The sequence below is a fragment of the Peromyscus leucopus genome, chromosome 2 (assembly GCF_004664715.2).
Source record: "Peromyscus leucopus breed LL Stock chromosome 2, UCI_PerLeu_2.1, whole genome shotgun sequence".
Lineage (NCBI taxonomy): Eukaryota > Metazoa > Chordata > Mammalia > Rodentia > Cricetidae > Peromyscus > Peromyscus leucopus.
The window spans coordinates 101,975,871-101,991,579 of NC_051064.1; the positions used below are offsets into that span (position 1 = coordinate 101,975,871).

A 15,709-nucleotide genomic window follows, 5' to 3' on the forward strand; every position below is an offset into this window, starting at 1 on the left:
GATAGGCTGGAGATGTAGCCCAGGGTGAAGTACACACCTGGTACTGTGAGACTCTGATTAAATTCTCAGATGTGGAACAAAGGAACAACACAATGCACTTTTCATTCACCTTGCCAGGCACTGGCCTTACTTTCTGCTTTCCCTACAAACTGAAGGATTTCATATAACCAGGTTCAAGTTAAAATCAAAGGACATAACTTGACCTCACATACACACAGCAGATTCCTACCTGGAATGTTACACATCCAACAGGAAGATACTTCCGGTCCTCCAGCATGCTCAGGTATTCAGCGACAAGTGCTGCTGAGTGGACCAGGCACTGAGCAGCTTCGGCATGATTGCTTCGTTCAGAGTGTTTTCCAGCCATGTTCTGCAACCAGGTCAGTCGCAGGTCTGGAGAGGTCTGGTAGCCCTTGGCAATTCTAATCAGAACAGAGATGCTTCTCAGTCACCACCAGCTTCCCAGACTAGGCAGGAGTTCAGAAAGCTCAGAGTTCACCAGACAAGTTCCTGCTATTGCATCAGCCTGTTACAACAAGCATCTAAGTGGCTGGCAAGGGTCAGGGTGTGTGGATAAAGAAATCACTGTGGTGTCATCTGGTTGAGGTAAAGAGACACACCACAGTAAAACTTGGCTACTCAGAAAACTATCAAATTTAAATCAGACAATATAAAATAAGATACATATTTTATATAATATATAAGGAAATTTAGAAAATATATAAGGTAGTTTCATCACATCATCTTTATTTGAAAAGAATAATTTCGTGTGTGTGTGTGTGTGTGTGTGTGTGTGTGTGTGTGTGTCTTATGACGGGCAAAACTGTGAAAAAGAGGGCCACATTGAAAGGAAAATCCCAGTTTTGCTGCTATGTTTATCAAGATACAATGGGAATAACAAGTTTCTCAAAATCTGTACCTAGAAACACTACCTTTAAATATAACCATAATTTGAAATTATGACAATTCATATTATGTTAAAAATTCACATATTGTTTTCTGAAAAGATTGTTTTTTCACACTCAAAATGTGAGTTTGGGAATTTTCTAAGAAGTTCAAGGTCTAAGATGCCAAATTTATTTAAAGAAATTCTTTCTTTTTTTGACAAGCACTCTGTATTTTGAGGCTCTACCTTTGATCCTTTGCACTGCAAAAAACCAACATAAAAGCAAACTGAAGTTAGCTTTTGTCACGAGCTGCTGTGGACCACAAAGCAGATACAGCAGCTAGCAACTGACAATTCAGATGTCAACCCACCAGATGAATAATTCTCTGATGGATGAGAACCCTGTTCAAGCAAGGCTTATGGGACCACCAACTCTGCAAACTGTTGTTCTTGTCTGTAATTTCGTATGTGCAGAAACAGCTGTGGTATCTCCCCAATAACTACACTGTAATGTGTTATCTTATGTGATGTGTATATGTAATCTCATGAATACATATCAATCTTATGGGCACATATATCTGTGGATGGTCAGGAAGATGACTTCTCATTAAACTGTATAATTTTGATATATAGAATATATACTAGGATATGCTTCATAACTAGATCTATTATTACATGAAGACTGTAAGATACTTAGGCCCTGTTCTTTATCACTGGTTCAGACTGGTGTAAAAAAGGCAGCAGTTTCTTCTCAGTTGGCTGATTTTGGGCCTCAGAACAAATTCAAACTAGACTGAATGTCTCTGTAAATGGATCATGGGTTAAAACTTTACAGATATGTTCAAGGACAGAATTGCAAATGTCTAACAAAGGTTATTAAGCACAAAGCAACCTAAAATACTATGCTAGTTTCTCTAGCCTGGCTGATAATGGAAACCAGCGGCCACCTCCCTACTAAATTCCTTAGCAATTAACATTCTGCACAAATCTCTAACCTAAGTTTATGATATAAAACTCAAGGCTCAGCTAACTGTTTATGTTTAAATCCTAAAATTTATATGAAGGACAAGAATAACAATTAATCAAGTCCAGAGAGAAATAGCTTTATGTCCAGCTAAACAAAGGGCTACAAGTTCCCTTCCTTGTGATCTGGGGTTACAAGCAGGATAAGAGAATATATTTTTAGGTTTGGGACGCTTTCAATGTCAATGCCTGGGAAAATGCTGAGCACCATGTCCCCGCCCATGTGCTGCCATGGTAAATTGCTCTGCCCCTTATTGTTTACTCAAGGAATGTGCTATGACCTTCAGATGTAGTGTTTGTAACTCTTCCTTTTATTGCCAGAAGCCTCTTGTTAAATATGTATATAGCTGTGTAGAATGAAGGAGAACTAGAAAGAAATAGAACTTAGGAAGAATTAGAGCTATAGCAGAGGAAAAAAGAGAACTGGAACGAAAAGATTTAGAACTGGAGAATTAGAGACATTTAGAGCTGGAGATTTAAAGAAAGAATAAAAGAAGAAAAATAAAGAGCATGACCCTCAGATCATGAGTGAGTCTTTCCCCCTTGAGATAGAAAGAAATTTATTTCTAAAGACCCTCAGATAAAAACGTTTCTTAAAGCCCCACTGCTGTGAAGGCATTCTTTTCTGCAACCCTGGGTGTAGCCTTGAGAACTGATCTTGCAGACTACATTAAGTTTTTAACTTTTACTTTATACATATGGGTGTTTTGTCTTCATGTATGTCTATACACTGCACATAATGTGCCTGGTGCTGATGGAGACCAGAGAGTGAAGGGCCTTTGGGACTGCAGCTGTCAATAGTTCTGACCTACCACATGGGTGCTGGACACTGAACCTGTGTCCTCTAGAAGAGCAATAAGTGCTCTCAACTGTTGAACCATCTCTCCAGTCCAAACAAAACAGTTAAAAAGCAGTAACAGAAAATAGGAAAAAGTAGCCTCAAAAAAGAACAGTCTCTGGCCTCTGCAGACACCAGGCATACACATGGTGCACAGACATACATGTAGGCAAAATATTCACACACATCAATGAAAAGTAAAATTGCATTTTGACCTTTTCATTTATATTGGAAAGTCACTTCAATAATTTTTGCATATTTCTTCTCATTGAATGCTACCCAGGTGACTTACCAATCCCATAAGGCAAAGAGTGAGTGAATGACATGAAGGCTACCTGTACATGAGATCAATCAGCATTTCAGGATCCTCCTGGTGTTCCTTCATTTTAACAGTGTCCGAAAGGATCATATGGAGGTTGAAAACCAGATCTTGGACCTGGAGTAGAGAATTATACGACCATTTTCTTTGTCATGCATTCCTGATAATTAAATGAGTTTGCGAGCTATTTCAGAGCTTTGAAAACAAGTTATAGCAAGTATATGGGTGTGGAAGGGAGGCATGAACTCCCTGGATCCCTCCGGAGACTAGACTTTCCCACTGCATGTGGTGCTGTGAGCAGGGACCAGGTGCAGCACAATGGAGACCACAAGAGCACAAGGAAAACCGTCTCTCACCGTGCCCCAAGGCAGCTCGACAACTCATTTATTAAAGGCAGATTACTATTGGACTAGTAGGCAGGAACGTTCCATCACAAAGCACTGTCTGCTCCCCTAAGCCTACTGTTCTGTTACAAATGGACAGAACTAAACAGCAACCATATCAACTGTTTTAAAAATGAAGGGCTGTGGAGATGGTTCAGTTGGAACAGCACTCTCCATACAAGCATGAGAATCTGAGTTTGTCCTCAGCACCCACAAGCCAGGTATGATGACTGGCATTTGCATATAATTCCAGCCCACAGGGAGGCAAAGACAGGAGGATCCTTGTGCCTCACTGGTCAGCCATCCCAATCAAACTAGTAAGCGCCAGGTTCAGTGAGCTAAGGTGGAGAATGGCCTAAGGAACAACATCTGATCTTGACCTCTAGGCCTTCACATGTATGAACTCATAACTACATACAGACACAGAATACACACACACACACACACACACACACACACACACACACACACACACACACGACAGCTTTATGAAACAGTCTTCTCTGGGTTACATGTGGAAAGAAATATGTCTAATCCTTTAGTTAAAAACCACTATTTAGCCGGGCAGTGGTGGCACACGCCTTTAATCCCAGCACTCAGCAGGCAGAGACAGGCGGATCTCTGTGAGTTGGAGGCCAACCTGGTCTACAGAGCAAGATCCAGGAAAGGCACTGAAACTACACAGAGAAACCCTGTCTCGAAAAACAACAACAACTAACCCACTATTTAACAATCTGGAAAGTTCCTATTTGGTAACTTTATTGCAATTAAAACAATTAAGATAGTAGCATTTCTCACCTGATCAGGAAATGTTGTGTCCCTCAATTCTAGATCTTCTTCAGCATATGTCAAAATAGTTTTTAGAGAGCGTCTTAAGAATTCTTCATTAAAATTCTGAGATGTACCCACCAAAGAGGACAACGACATTGTTACTTGCATTTTTACTCTGGCAAAGTTCTGTGAAAGGGAAATTGTCAATATATTATATATTTGGTAAACCAAAAAAAAAAAAAAAAAAAAAAAATCTGAGGGAAAGATATTTTAAAGTAATGAAGTATATGCATTAAAACCTGATTTTAAAATGGACATAACAGGCTCCTAGGTAACTAAGCAGATTTTCTCCTACAGCCTTCCTTCCTCACCCTGTTCCTTTGTCTCACCCAGCTATCACCCAGAGATGGTCTCTCCTGGGAATCCTCTGGCCATGCTGGCCCAGGACTCAGGTAAGTGATTTTATTCTCCTTCCCACCCTCCAATTTGTAGAGACCACCTGCTGGGGCCTTTCCTTCCTGTCTCTCTTCCAGGGAACCCAGCAGATTGTCTCCCACGGCCTTCCTTCTCACCCCATCCCTTTGTCTCAGCCACCAGCACTAGAGACACTTCCCAGAAACCCACTGGTGGCCAGGACACCAGCTCCTCTAGGGAATCAAATCTCTGTGGCAGACCGGCTTTCCTCCCTCCCGTGGACTTTCTCAGTGCCCCCACCATTCTAGTCCACCCCCATTCCTGTGTGTCAGCTCGCAACACCTAGAAACAAGTTCTACTTGGGAACCCCAGTGGTCACACATGAGGTACTCGGAAGCATCCTCTACCAGGCAACCCACAGGCATCACTTGCTCCTTACATCCAGAGGGCAACAGAGACCAAGAACAGAAAATTCACCCAACAAAGGAAAGACCAGATATCAACACCTAGAATTACAGTAATCCCACACCAGGATGTCTAGATGCCGGTGTGAAAACACAATCAATAACAGCCAGGACAACATGTCTCTGCTTAGAGCCCAGGAACCCTACCAGAGCAGGCCCCAGATATTCCAACACAGCTGAAGCTCAGGACAGAGACTTCAAAATAGCTATTATGAATATAATCAAGAGGCTATGAATCCACTAATGAAATCTATGAAAATACAAACAGTGGAGTAAAAGGAAGAAAACAGTTCAAGACATGAAAGTAGAAATGGAATTCATAAAAAAAAAAAAAACCTAAATTGAGGTAAAATTAGAAATGAAAAATTTAGGAACTCGAACAGGAACCTCGGAGGCAAGCCTCATCAACAGAATACAAGTATCTGCTCTAACACTAATTCACGTTCCGACCACCATATCCACAGTCATGGTGGGACATGGAGTATTTACCTCTAGTCTACGTCCCTAGGCCCATGCGACAATGAAAGCACAGTCAGTGAACTGCAGATGCTTGCACAGATGCTTTTCAAGAGTTTACATTTCATCTTCTTTTTGTTCACAGTATAAACTCATTGCTGCTCCACTGTTCCCTATTATGAAATTACCCTTAAAAGCAGTTGTCAAATCCAACTCTTTTTATACAGTTTTCTACTCCATACTTCTGCGTATCTACAGTACTGGTCACTTTCTCTGTGGAATCTCTTGCTTGACAATCTTGAGTGGCACTGCTCTATAGAGCTGTCCCAGTCTTTGTGTTCTGTAGAGTTAGGGACTGTTCAGGGCCTCAGCACAGGAGGGTAAGTGCTCCTACACAGAGCTACTTTCCCAGCTCATCTTATTCTTTTTCTATTTCTTTTCTGTTCTCTTTATTCGTCTGTTATCTATTTTAAATACAAATTGTGAAGGTTAGTGTTAATTTTTAACTTAATATACTCCAGAATCGCACAGGAGATGTGCCTTCTGGCTATCTGTGAAGGGCTGTCTTGATTAATCTTAGCTTTTAACAATGTTTGCAAGGGATTCTCTTGATTACACTGATGTGGGAAGACTTGTTTTAATTGTAGGTTAGTTAGTTCCCTGGGCAGAGGACCTGAACTACATAAACAGAAAAAGAGAACAGAGCAGTGGTCTATTTCCTGACTGGGGATGTGAAGCGGTCAGCAGCTTCACGCCCCTTATGCCTTGACTTCCCTGCCATGATGAACTTCACCTTGAACTAGGAGTAAAAACCACCTGTTCTCCCTTCATTTGCTTCGGCCAGGGTTTTTACCACACAACTGGAAAAGAAACTAAAACACCAATGTTTTCTATTTTTGTCAAAAATCTCTTCCTCTTGACAAGCACTAAATAGCTGCCTTTCCTTCAACTAACATTTATGCTGGATAGCATTCAGTTCATCTTCCTCTGTGGAGCTCAAGACCATTCTACTTTACTAAACAGTTCCGTCTGGGTGGGGCATGGATGAAAGTCAGGATAGCCAAAGTACCTTGTTTCTCATTGACTTCCTTAAACCCAAAATCCAGAGGTCAGCTCCTGCTCCTTCTGCTCTTCCTCTTCATAGACTAAACCTAACCCAGTCCCTGCTGCCTTCTAACCCATCTGTTTTTTTTTTATTCCTAAAGCCACTACAATTGTCATAGCCTTACCATTCTGCTTGGAATCACTGTAATAACTAACTTCTCGGTTAATCACCTGACTGTTTCTTAGCCCGATAACTGTAGTAACTTCTCGGTTAATCACCTGACTGTTTCTTAGGCCGGAAGTCCATCTTTTGTGTAGTACTAGTTTGCTAAACTCATATCACTCGTTTCTTTGTAATATGCCAGTGGCTCCCACAGGGTGAGCAATGGAATTCAAGTATTCAAGGCAGTAAATATATTACACTGTGTGGTGGGAGCTGAAAAGATGGCAGTGACCAATGCAGTAAGCATCACTGACAGTTTTAAATGATCAACTTCTATTTCAAGGAACATCTAATACTAATCTTTAAATTATTTTTTTATTTCCCTGAATAGAAAAAAAAAAAAAAAACAATTCCCAGAATAACAGAAAATACTATCAAGAGCATGTATCAAGAAATTCCATGTGTAGTCAAATTTTAGGAACTTTAAAAAACTGAGTGCAATCTACAAAGTAACTAGAATCTTTTGTTCTGGGTTATGAGAACCTGGCACCTAGTAAAAATGGTGCAGAGTGAGTTTGTATTACCAAACAAATACCACATGCATGCATGCACCTGTGCATACACACACTTTTGTAAGACATCCACAGGAGGGGGAAATAAAGACATTCTAAGTTCTTAACACCTGTCTGTTAAAGCTGTATTTCATTATGAACCCAGACAGTTTTCTTTCATGGCAGAACACTTACATTGCCAATCTCAAAGTTTTGCCTCATGAGGAGGTAAAGGGAGGCACTGGCATGTGACCGGATGGTGCTGATGCTGCTACTGCAATGTCGAAGAAGCCGGAGGCATAAATCAGCACACTGCTCCGTCTCTTCCTCAAACAGGAGCTCAGGAAACTGTACAAAACAGAGATACGTTAACACAGCCTGACTTGGAAATCTGGTAGATTAGCCTAGAAATTAAAAAGAATAGTTAAGAGACAATTTTAGTTAAGGTCAACAGCACATACCACAGTCAGGTTAAAATACTGATGATATCACTTGTTGAGATAGTGGTGTAACCCTGTGAAGTTTTTTCAGTCAGGTACCACGAAAACAGGATGAACATGTAAAATAAATACAAATGCACATATCTGGGGGGGGTGTGGGGGTGGGGGCAAATAGCAAATAAACCTCTGAGGCGGCGGAACACAGAGCCACTTTACGCAGCAAAGGGTATGTAAAATACATTAAATTCTTAATAAATGAGCTGAAAAGAAAGATACATGGGCAGGGCCTAGAGCTCAGTGAAAGAGCGCTTGTATCCCATGCACGAGAACCCAGGCTCAGTTTCCAGGACACAAACCCCAGACAGAACAAGGGCCTACATCCAGTCAGGCTCTTCTCAAAACAAGATTTTAAGATTTTAGGACAAGAAACTGATTACCAATAATTCATATCAATACAAGTTCTGAAGATAGAAGCTGAGACAGAGGATCAGGGCTATTAGTGTTGAAAATTGATTTATAATGTACTGAGCAGTGAGTGTGGTGAACGACCTTAGGCAGCGTTAAAGAAGAAAGTAAGGGCACGTGAAACCCAGGCACATGAGACCCACCTTGGAGACCAGGGCCCTCTGCGTGGCAAAGCAGTGCTGTAGATAGACTGCGCTCTGGTTGCAGGCCATGCTCTGCAGGAGCACTTTCAGCACCCCACCCAGAATGCTCTCTTTGGATTCTGTGACAGAAACAGTCTGCAATTTAAAGATAAATACATCAAGTAGACAGGACCTACAATGTGGCTAGGTAAGTAAAATACGTATGAAAATCCAAACATTTACAAGAAAGGGAAATGGTAAAAGCCAGGAGGACTTCCAGAGAGGACGCTGAACAGTATTGGATGGAAGAAAAAAAGGAGTAAAAAGGCCAGAGAGACTTTAAGTTGGGTGTCAGGGAGGGGAATCACAGACATAATGGCAAGGAAACATGAAGTACACTCTAGAAAAATTCATAAAAAAACTTGGACATCTGACCAAGGGCCATGCAGAAGTTAAAGCTGAAAAGCTAGAGTGGGTACCCATGGCAGATAACATTGGTTTCATATCAAAAATCACTTTCTTTCTTTCTACCTTTAAGAACTAGAACCCTGACTTTTGTCTGGAAACTTGAAGCTCAAAATAACTGTAAACTAAAGAGAAGTTGCCTCCATGAGACATGCCCTTAGAAACCTAAGTGTTCTTTTACTCAATGAGATATAGAGTGATGAGGAGTAAGGCCTGAGCAAGCACCTTGCAGAAACTCTCCTGGAAATACTTTTCTCTTCATACTATTTTTTCTAGTAGTTTAGACCTAGTCCAACTAACAGCATCAAAATAAAAAAGCCCTTGAAGTCTAAAGAATTTCCCATTTTTGTCATTAAGCAATCAAGAAATATAGACTTTAAAAACTATTTATTATTTATTTGTGCATACTGTATGTCTGACTGCACAGTGCTGAGCCACCTCTCTAGGCCCAAGAAATACTGAAGTTTTTATGTTTTCAAATTTTCAGTCAGGATAATGGCCAGTAAAAGAAAAATGATCTCAAGGAAAGAAAAGGACAGACTACAAACAGAATACAGAACATTATGAAGTAGGTGGCCAGTATTAAAGCACTGAATTAAGACGTGCCAAAGTGATGGGAGCAGACAGAAAAGACGCAGTCACTAAGACAACTGAGGTGTCTTGGTAATGGGTTCCCATCCTGCTTTGACTGACTTCCTGTGTGATCATGGGGCACTGCTTGACCATTTCTATGGCTAACTACTGTTATCTACAAGATGAGCACAATGATAACTTCAATTCCCTGTTTCTTATAAAGATCAAGTAAGTTAATACTTGTGAAGGGCTTAGGACAATGCTTGAAAAACTTTATAAATGACTCCTGTTACTAAGAGGGTAATACTGTCTAGAAAGCTCCTGATAGGGTAGTTCACATTTATGTAAAATTAACCACTGCTTAATATATAGAAGATACAGAATAAATCTAGCATAGCTCTATGTTGTACATTAAATATATTCCATTGGGACACCCAATACAAATACACAGTGGTTACTGGAAACACAAGAACAGGCCTTAAATAGGACAAAGAGAAGTAGATTTATAAGTACTCTCAAATAAACATTTGAAAACTGTGGGAAGAGATAGAATTTACAATTAAGAGAATCACTGACTACTTAGAACCTCCTGTCTGTCAACTACTAATGTCCGAGCATCCTTACACGGTTCACACTGATTTTCCATTCTCCATCTTCCGAGTCTGTGCTCTGGCTCCTCTTGTCTGTCCTTACCTGAACAACGATCTCTAACGTGTCTAAGATGATGAGGTTCGCTTCAGTAGCCAGGTTTCCATCAATCAGGGCTTCATGCTCTATCTCTGCTCTTGACCTAATACAAGAAATTTTACTTGAATCACAGATGAAACTCCTCATCATTTACTCATCTTTCAAAAAGCCAAAAGTGAAATGATTAAAACAAAAACCTTGAAACTATTAACATTTGCTTGAAAAACACATAAAAAGGAAGAAAAAGGCAGTAATTCACATATTAAAATGTTTTGTCTCCCTACATCTTGTTGACTGTGTAGTAACACACGTCTCTACTTCTCCCTACATCTTGTTGACTGTGTAGTAACACATCTCTCTACTTCTCCCTACATCTGGTTGACTGTGTAGGAACACACCTCTGTACTTCTCCCTACATCTTGTTGACTGTGTAGGAACACACCTCTGTACTTCTCCCTACATCTTGTTGACTGTGTAGTAACACACCTCTCTACTTTAGGAACACACTCCTCTACATCTTTGACTGTGTAGAACACCTCTACTTCTCCTACATCTTGTTGACTGTGTAGGAACACACCTCTCTACTTCTCCCTACATCTGGTTGACTGTGTAGGAACACACCTCTGTACTTCTCCCTACATCTTGTTGACTGTGTAGGAACACATCTCTCTACTTCTCCCTACATCTTGTTGATTGTGTAGGAACACACCTCTGTACTTCTCCCTACATCTTGTTGACTGTGTAGGAACACACCTCTGTACTTCTCCCTACATCTTGTTGACTGTGTAGGAACACACCTCTGTACTTCTCCCTACATCTTGTTGACTGTGTAGGAACACACCTCTCTACCTCTGTAAAACCTCTCTACCTCTCTCTCCCCCTCTCTCTGACAGGTTCTCACTGTACAGCCCTGACTGGCCTGGAATCATTATGTAGACCAGGCTGGCCTCAAATTCAGAGATTTGCTGCCTCCTCTGCCTCCCTAGTGCCACCATGCCCAGCAGTCTACACACCTGTCCCCAACAGAGGCACACAGTGCCACTCAAGGCATACATGTCTGCTCTGCCTTGCAGGTGTGCAGCCAACATTCTCCTGCACAGCCGGCAGCAGAGACACTAGGTGGCGCTATATATACTGCAGGTATGCAAAGCAACATTCAAAAGCTGAGCACTCAGCTTTGATTCCAAACATTTTCAATGTATTTAATAACAAGAAAAGTACTTAATTTTTCTAAGATTTTATCTAATTTCCTCTTAGATATTCATACAAATATTCTCAGAAGGTAATTTAACTTTATCTCTTTGTAGCCTTGGCTGTCCTGGAGCTCACTATGTGGACCAGACTGGCCTCCAACTCACAGAGATCTGCCTGCTTCTGCCTTCCAAGTGCTGGGCTTAAAGGTGTGAACCACAACTAGTAATTTAAGTCTTAAGCAAGACGGGATGGAATCATACATTAGAAATAAAACTTTTAAAAAAATCTTATTGAGGTGATAATGTTAACAAACGTGATTATAATCATTACACAATTGTATATACATATCAAAACGTATATTGTATAGTGTAAACAATGCTAATTGTAATTCAATAAAGAGAGAAAAAATGAACAAAACAAAACAATTTGATGCTGAAATCAGTTGCCAAATGACTTTTCCATAGAAAATTAGTTGGATAAATAGGTTTGCATTATTTATGAGTTTTTAAATATGCAATGTATTTTACTATAACATATAAACTTATTTTCTCAAATAGTTTTAAATCTAAAACTTAAAAATGAAACAAAAATATTTATCTTCTAAGATATATGCCTAATAAAAATGAAAAGCTAAAATGTATCGTTTTCTTTTTCTGTTTAAAATCTAGGCGGTGCCTTAGAAGAGATTAGAAGGTGTATTACTTATCAAGCTTCTCTGTGTTCTGACGCCAGTGGGTCATGTCCTTTCTCCACCGCAGGTTTTCTTGGCTCCCGAAGGCACTTCCAGATGGGCTCCTCTCTGTCAAACCAATTTCACATGGTATTTCATGCGGAAGACAAGTACACATATTGGAAAACACACAAGAAATAGTGCATATCTTTGATTTTATAAAGTCATTCTCTCAGTACAAGTGGAAGAAATGGACGGTGGAGATTTTCAAAGGAGAAAATATTTTCCATACAGGATGTTTCTTGGGGGAAACCCCCATCCTTTTACACAAGCAAAGAAAGGACCTAACATGGGCTTTATCAGAAGGCTAAATGGAACGGCCTCACTTCCCTGAGGGACTGGAATGTGTTAGGTTATTCTACCCTCCTGCTCTCCTGTGGGCAAGGCTAGTCGGAATGGTCTCACCACACAGGCTCCGGAGCCAGGACTCACGCAATGGCTCCTGAGACTTTTATCTGATGGGTTTGCTCTTAAACTTCCACTGGGTAAGTAATCACTCATCACCTCTTCAGAAAGCCTTCTCCCATCCTCCAAGATGTCTTTGCCTAAGCATTTGCTTTGCTTTTGTTCATAACATTGATTATTAATTTTTAATAAGACAGGGTCCCACTCTGTAGTCCAAGCTGGCCTGTAATGCACTATATAGCCAAAACTGGTCATGAATTTAATGTAATCCTCCTGCCTCTGCTTCTTAAGTGCTGGGATTACAGATGTGAACCACCATACTGGGCTCCACAGCATTTATTCATATAAGAACATGTTACTTGACAGAAGTGATGTTCGTTTTGTTCAGCATTTAATATGAAGTATCTGGAATATACTGAGTGCACAGTAAGTTTGTGTCCATAACCACACGTAAGAGAGGCTGAGAAGACGGCTTCCTGATTAAAGTGTTCGCACTGCAAGCAAGAGAACAGGGACTCAGAGTCCCAGAGCCCAGACACACGCTGAGCAGACCTGGCCGCCCGCTTGTAATTTGAGCCTCAGGAGGCAGAGACAGGGACCCTTGGAGCAAGGTGGCTAGCAAGATGGTCATATCGGAGCAATCTGGGTTAACGAAAAGACCTTGCCTTAAAGAAAAAGGAGGAATGATTGAGGGAGTCCTCACACCAACCTTAGGCTCAACATAAGCACACACACGCATATGCACACACAATCTACACACATGCATATATCCAAACATGCATATAGAGATACAACACACACATGAAAAGATTAAAAAAACTGTAACAGTAAGATTAAATTCTTCTTGTAAGAAAAAGATTCTCTCTCTCTCTCTCTCTCTCTCTCTCTCTCTCTCTCTCTCTCTGTGTGTGTGTGTGTGTGTTGTGTTTTTTTTTTTTTTTGTGTTGTGTGTGTGTTGTGTGTGTGTGTGTGTGTGTGTGTGTGTGTGTGTGTACATGCGGAGAGAACACTCCACAGAAGCCAGGAGAGGGGATTCGATTTTCTGGAGGTGAGGTTGCACAGGAGGCTATGAGCTGCCTGATGTGAGTGCTGGGAACCCAAACTTGTGTCCTTCCTCAGCACAGTACACAGTTACTTCCTGGTTCTCTAGGAAAGGGTGAGAAAGCACCGATACTGGTGGTAAATACACAAGCATGTGATGGAATCGGATTTCAAGCTTTCGAGTGGGAAATGAAGACTCCACATTTGAAAACAACGAGACTGAGGACCATTGAGAGGACAGTAGAACAGTGCAGGTAAAATTCAGAGTTCACACAGGAATTTAAAAAGTACTAAGAAACAGAGATCATTTTATACAATGACAGACAAATCTATGCTTTCCTATTGTTTTTCTTTCCTTCCTTTCTGAGGTTTTTAATTTGAATTATCTTCTAGATTTATTATTATTACTATTATTATTATTATTAATTATGTGTCTGTGTACTCAAGGGCAGGTGTCTCAGACCTCTATGAGCTAAATGGCCAATAGCTAGGCAGGTAGAGGTTGGGCGGGACTTGTGGACAAAAGGAGAGTGCAGGGAGGAAGAAGGGCGGAATCACCAGTGAGACACAGAGAAAGCAGGAGATGAACATGCCATGCTAAAAGAAGGTACTGCCATGTGGCAGAGCATAGATAAGCAATAGGGGTTGATTTAAGTTGTAAGAGCTAGTGAGTAACAAGCCTAAGCTATTAGCCACCCTGCCCACAAGACTTCTTGCCTACCTCCCTGCTAGGACTGTCTGGCTTGAGCTCTGTTATTTCCTTTCCAGGCTGACTGGGTCTTACTCATCATTAAATTCTAAACACAAACAGTATATAAAATCTACTTAAATAAATGACTTATGCTAATGGCATGTCAGAAAATCCTAATTGTGCTGGTGGTGCACGCCTTTAATCCCATCATTCAGGAGGCAGAGGCAGGTGGATCTCTGAGTTTGAGGCCAGCCTGATCTACAGGGTGAGTTCTAGAACAGCCAGGGTTACACAGAGAAACCCTGTCTTGAAAAAAAAAAAAAGAAAGAAAGAAAAAAGAAAGAAAATTCTAATTAACAATTACTGTTCATAGGCCAGATATGATAGCACACACCTGTAATCCCAATACTGAAAAGTGAGGCAGGGGGGTCACCAACAGTTTAAGGTTAGACTACATAATCAGTTTGAGGCCACCTAGGGTTAGACCACCAGATCAGACTCTATCTCAAAATAAATAACTATATAAAGATTCATTCACAGATTCATATTTTAACTCACCAAATACATACTAGGCATTTAGTATGTATTCTTTACACAGATGACTAAGCCATTTCTCTGACATTACAGAACTTTTATCAATATTAGTATTTATGTCATTTTAGCATTTACAAATGCTCACATATATTATCACATTTACAAATGCTCACAAAGATGATAAGATCAGGTAGTTACACTACCTTCTAAATTGTAAAAACAATTACAAAGAGGTGAAGAAAAGGAAGCTGGGAGATTAAGTATCGTGACCAAGGTGACATGGTTAATGGCAGCCAACCTAGGATTATAAATAGACCTCCATGGGGAATAAATTATTTTTTTCTACCTCACATGTGAGTCTGTGGGCAGCATTTTTTTATTTGGTACACAATAAATTTATTTATAGTGCAAAACAGAACATTTAACAGTAAAGGGCATATTACACAGAATGGATCCTAGACTGGGTGATGACGTGCTCTTGTGGGCTTACCCACTAAGAAGTGTGCTACTCTCAAAGATGCTGATAATGGAGGATGTGTCTGTCCAGAGGATACACATACATCTCTGTCCTTTGTGCTCAATTTTGCCCTGAATCTGAAGTGTCTGTTTTGAAAAGGAGTAGGAAGGAGTGCTATTGATACTTACACAAGGGCAGCGGGCAAAACTAAAACCATGCCCAGCAAACCAGGACACACACTTATCATTTGCACTAGAATTTCAACCAGCACCTTCAGAGAAGCAATTATCACGCTGCTTCAGTTATGGGCAAAGTGTTTCTCAAAGCCACCGTGGACTTGCAGCAGCGATAACTACAGAACTCATTCTTGGAAGTGACCGAGCTGCCCTCACCGAGAGAAGATGCACCCACCACCTACCGAGCTGCCCTCGGCTCCGCCGCACCATTTCCTGCCTGGCACCGATGCTCCCCAGAATGGCTTCTTCAAGCTTGGCTCTCATGTCTTTTGATTTCTTAAAGGTCAAACTATTCATTCTTTCAAATACCTTTTTCCCCTAAAACGTAAACATCAGAAGAGGCACTGAGGACATTTC

The 15,709-nt window shown here is 40.7% G+C and overlaps 1 protein-coding gene across 10 annotated transcripts in view; it reads right to left on the reverse strand.

Moving 5' to 3' along the window:
- The window catches only part of Dock7 (dedicator of cytokinesis 7), a 195,938-nt gene that overhangs the window by 27,061 nt on the left and 153,168 nt on the right, over positions 1-15,709 (reverse strand). For all 10 annotated transcript variants that reach the window (XM_028870268.1, XM_028870264.1, XM_028870266.2 and 7 more), the window contains 8 exons: positions 15,535-15,670; positions 11,961-12,057; positions 10,071-10,167; positions 8,361-8,495; positions 7,508-7,660; positions 4,248-4,406; positions 3,083-3,183; positions 230-422 (listed from right to left, as the gene is read on the reverse strand). In XM_028870268.1, coding sequence (XP_028726101.1) covers positions 230-422; positions 3,083-3,183; positions 4,248-4,406; positions 7,508-7,660; positions 8,361-8,495; positions 10,071-10,167; positions 11,961-12,057; positions 15,535-15,670 — 1,071 coding nt within the window. The remainder of the gene's footprint in view (positions 1-229; positions 423-3,082; positions 3,184-4,247; positions 4,407-7,507; positions 7,661-8,360; positions 8,496-10,070; positions 10,168-11,960; positions 12,058-15,534; positions 15,671-15,709) is intronic.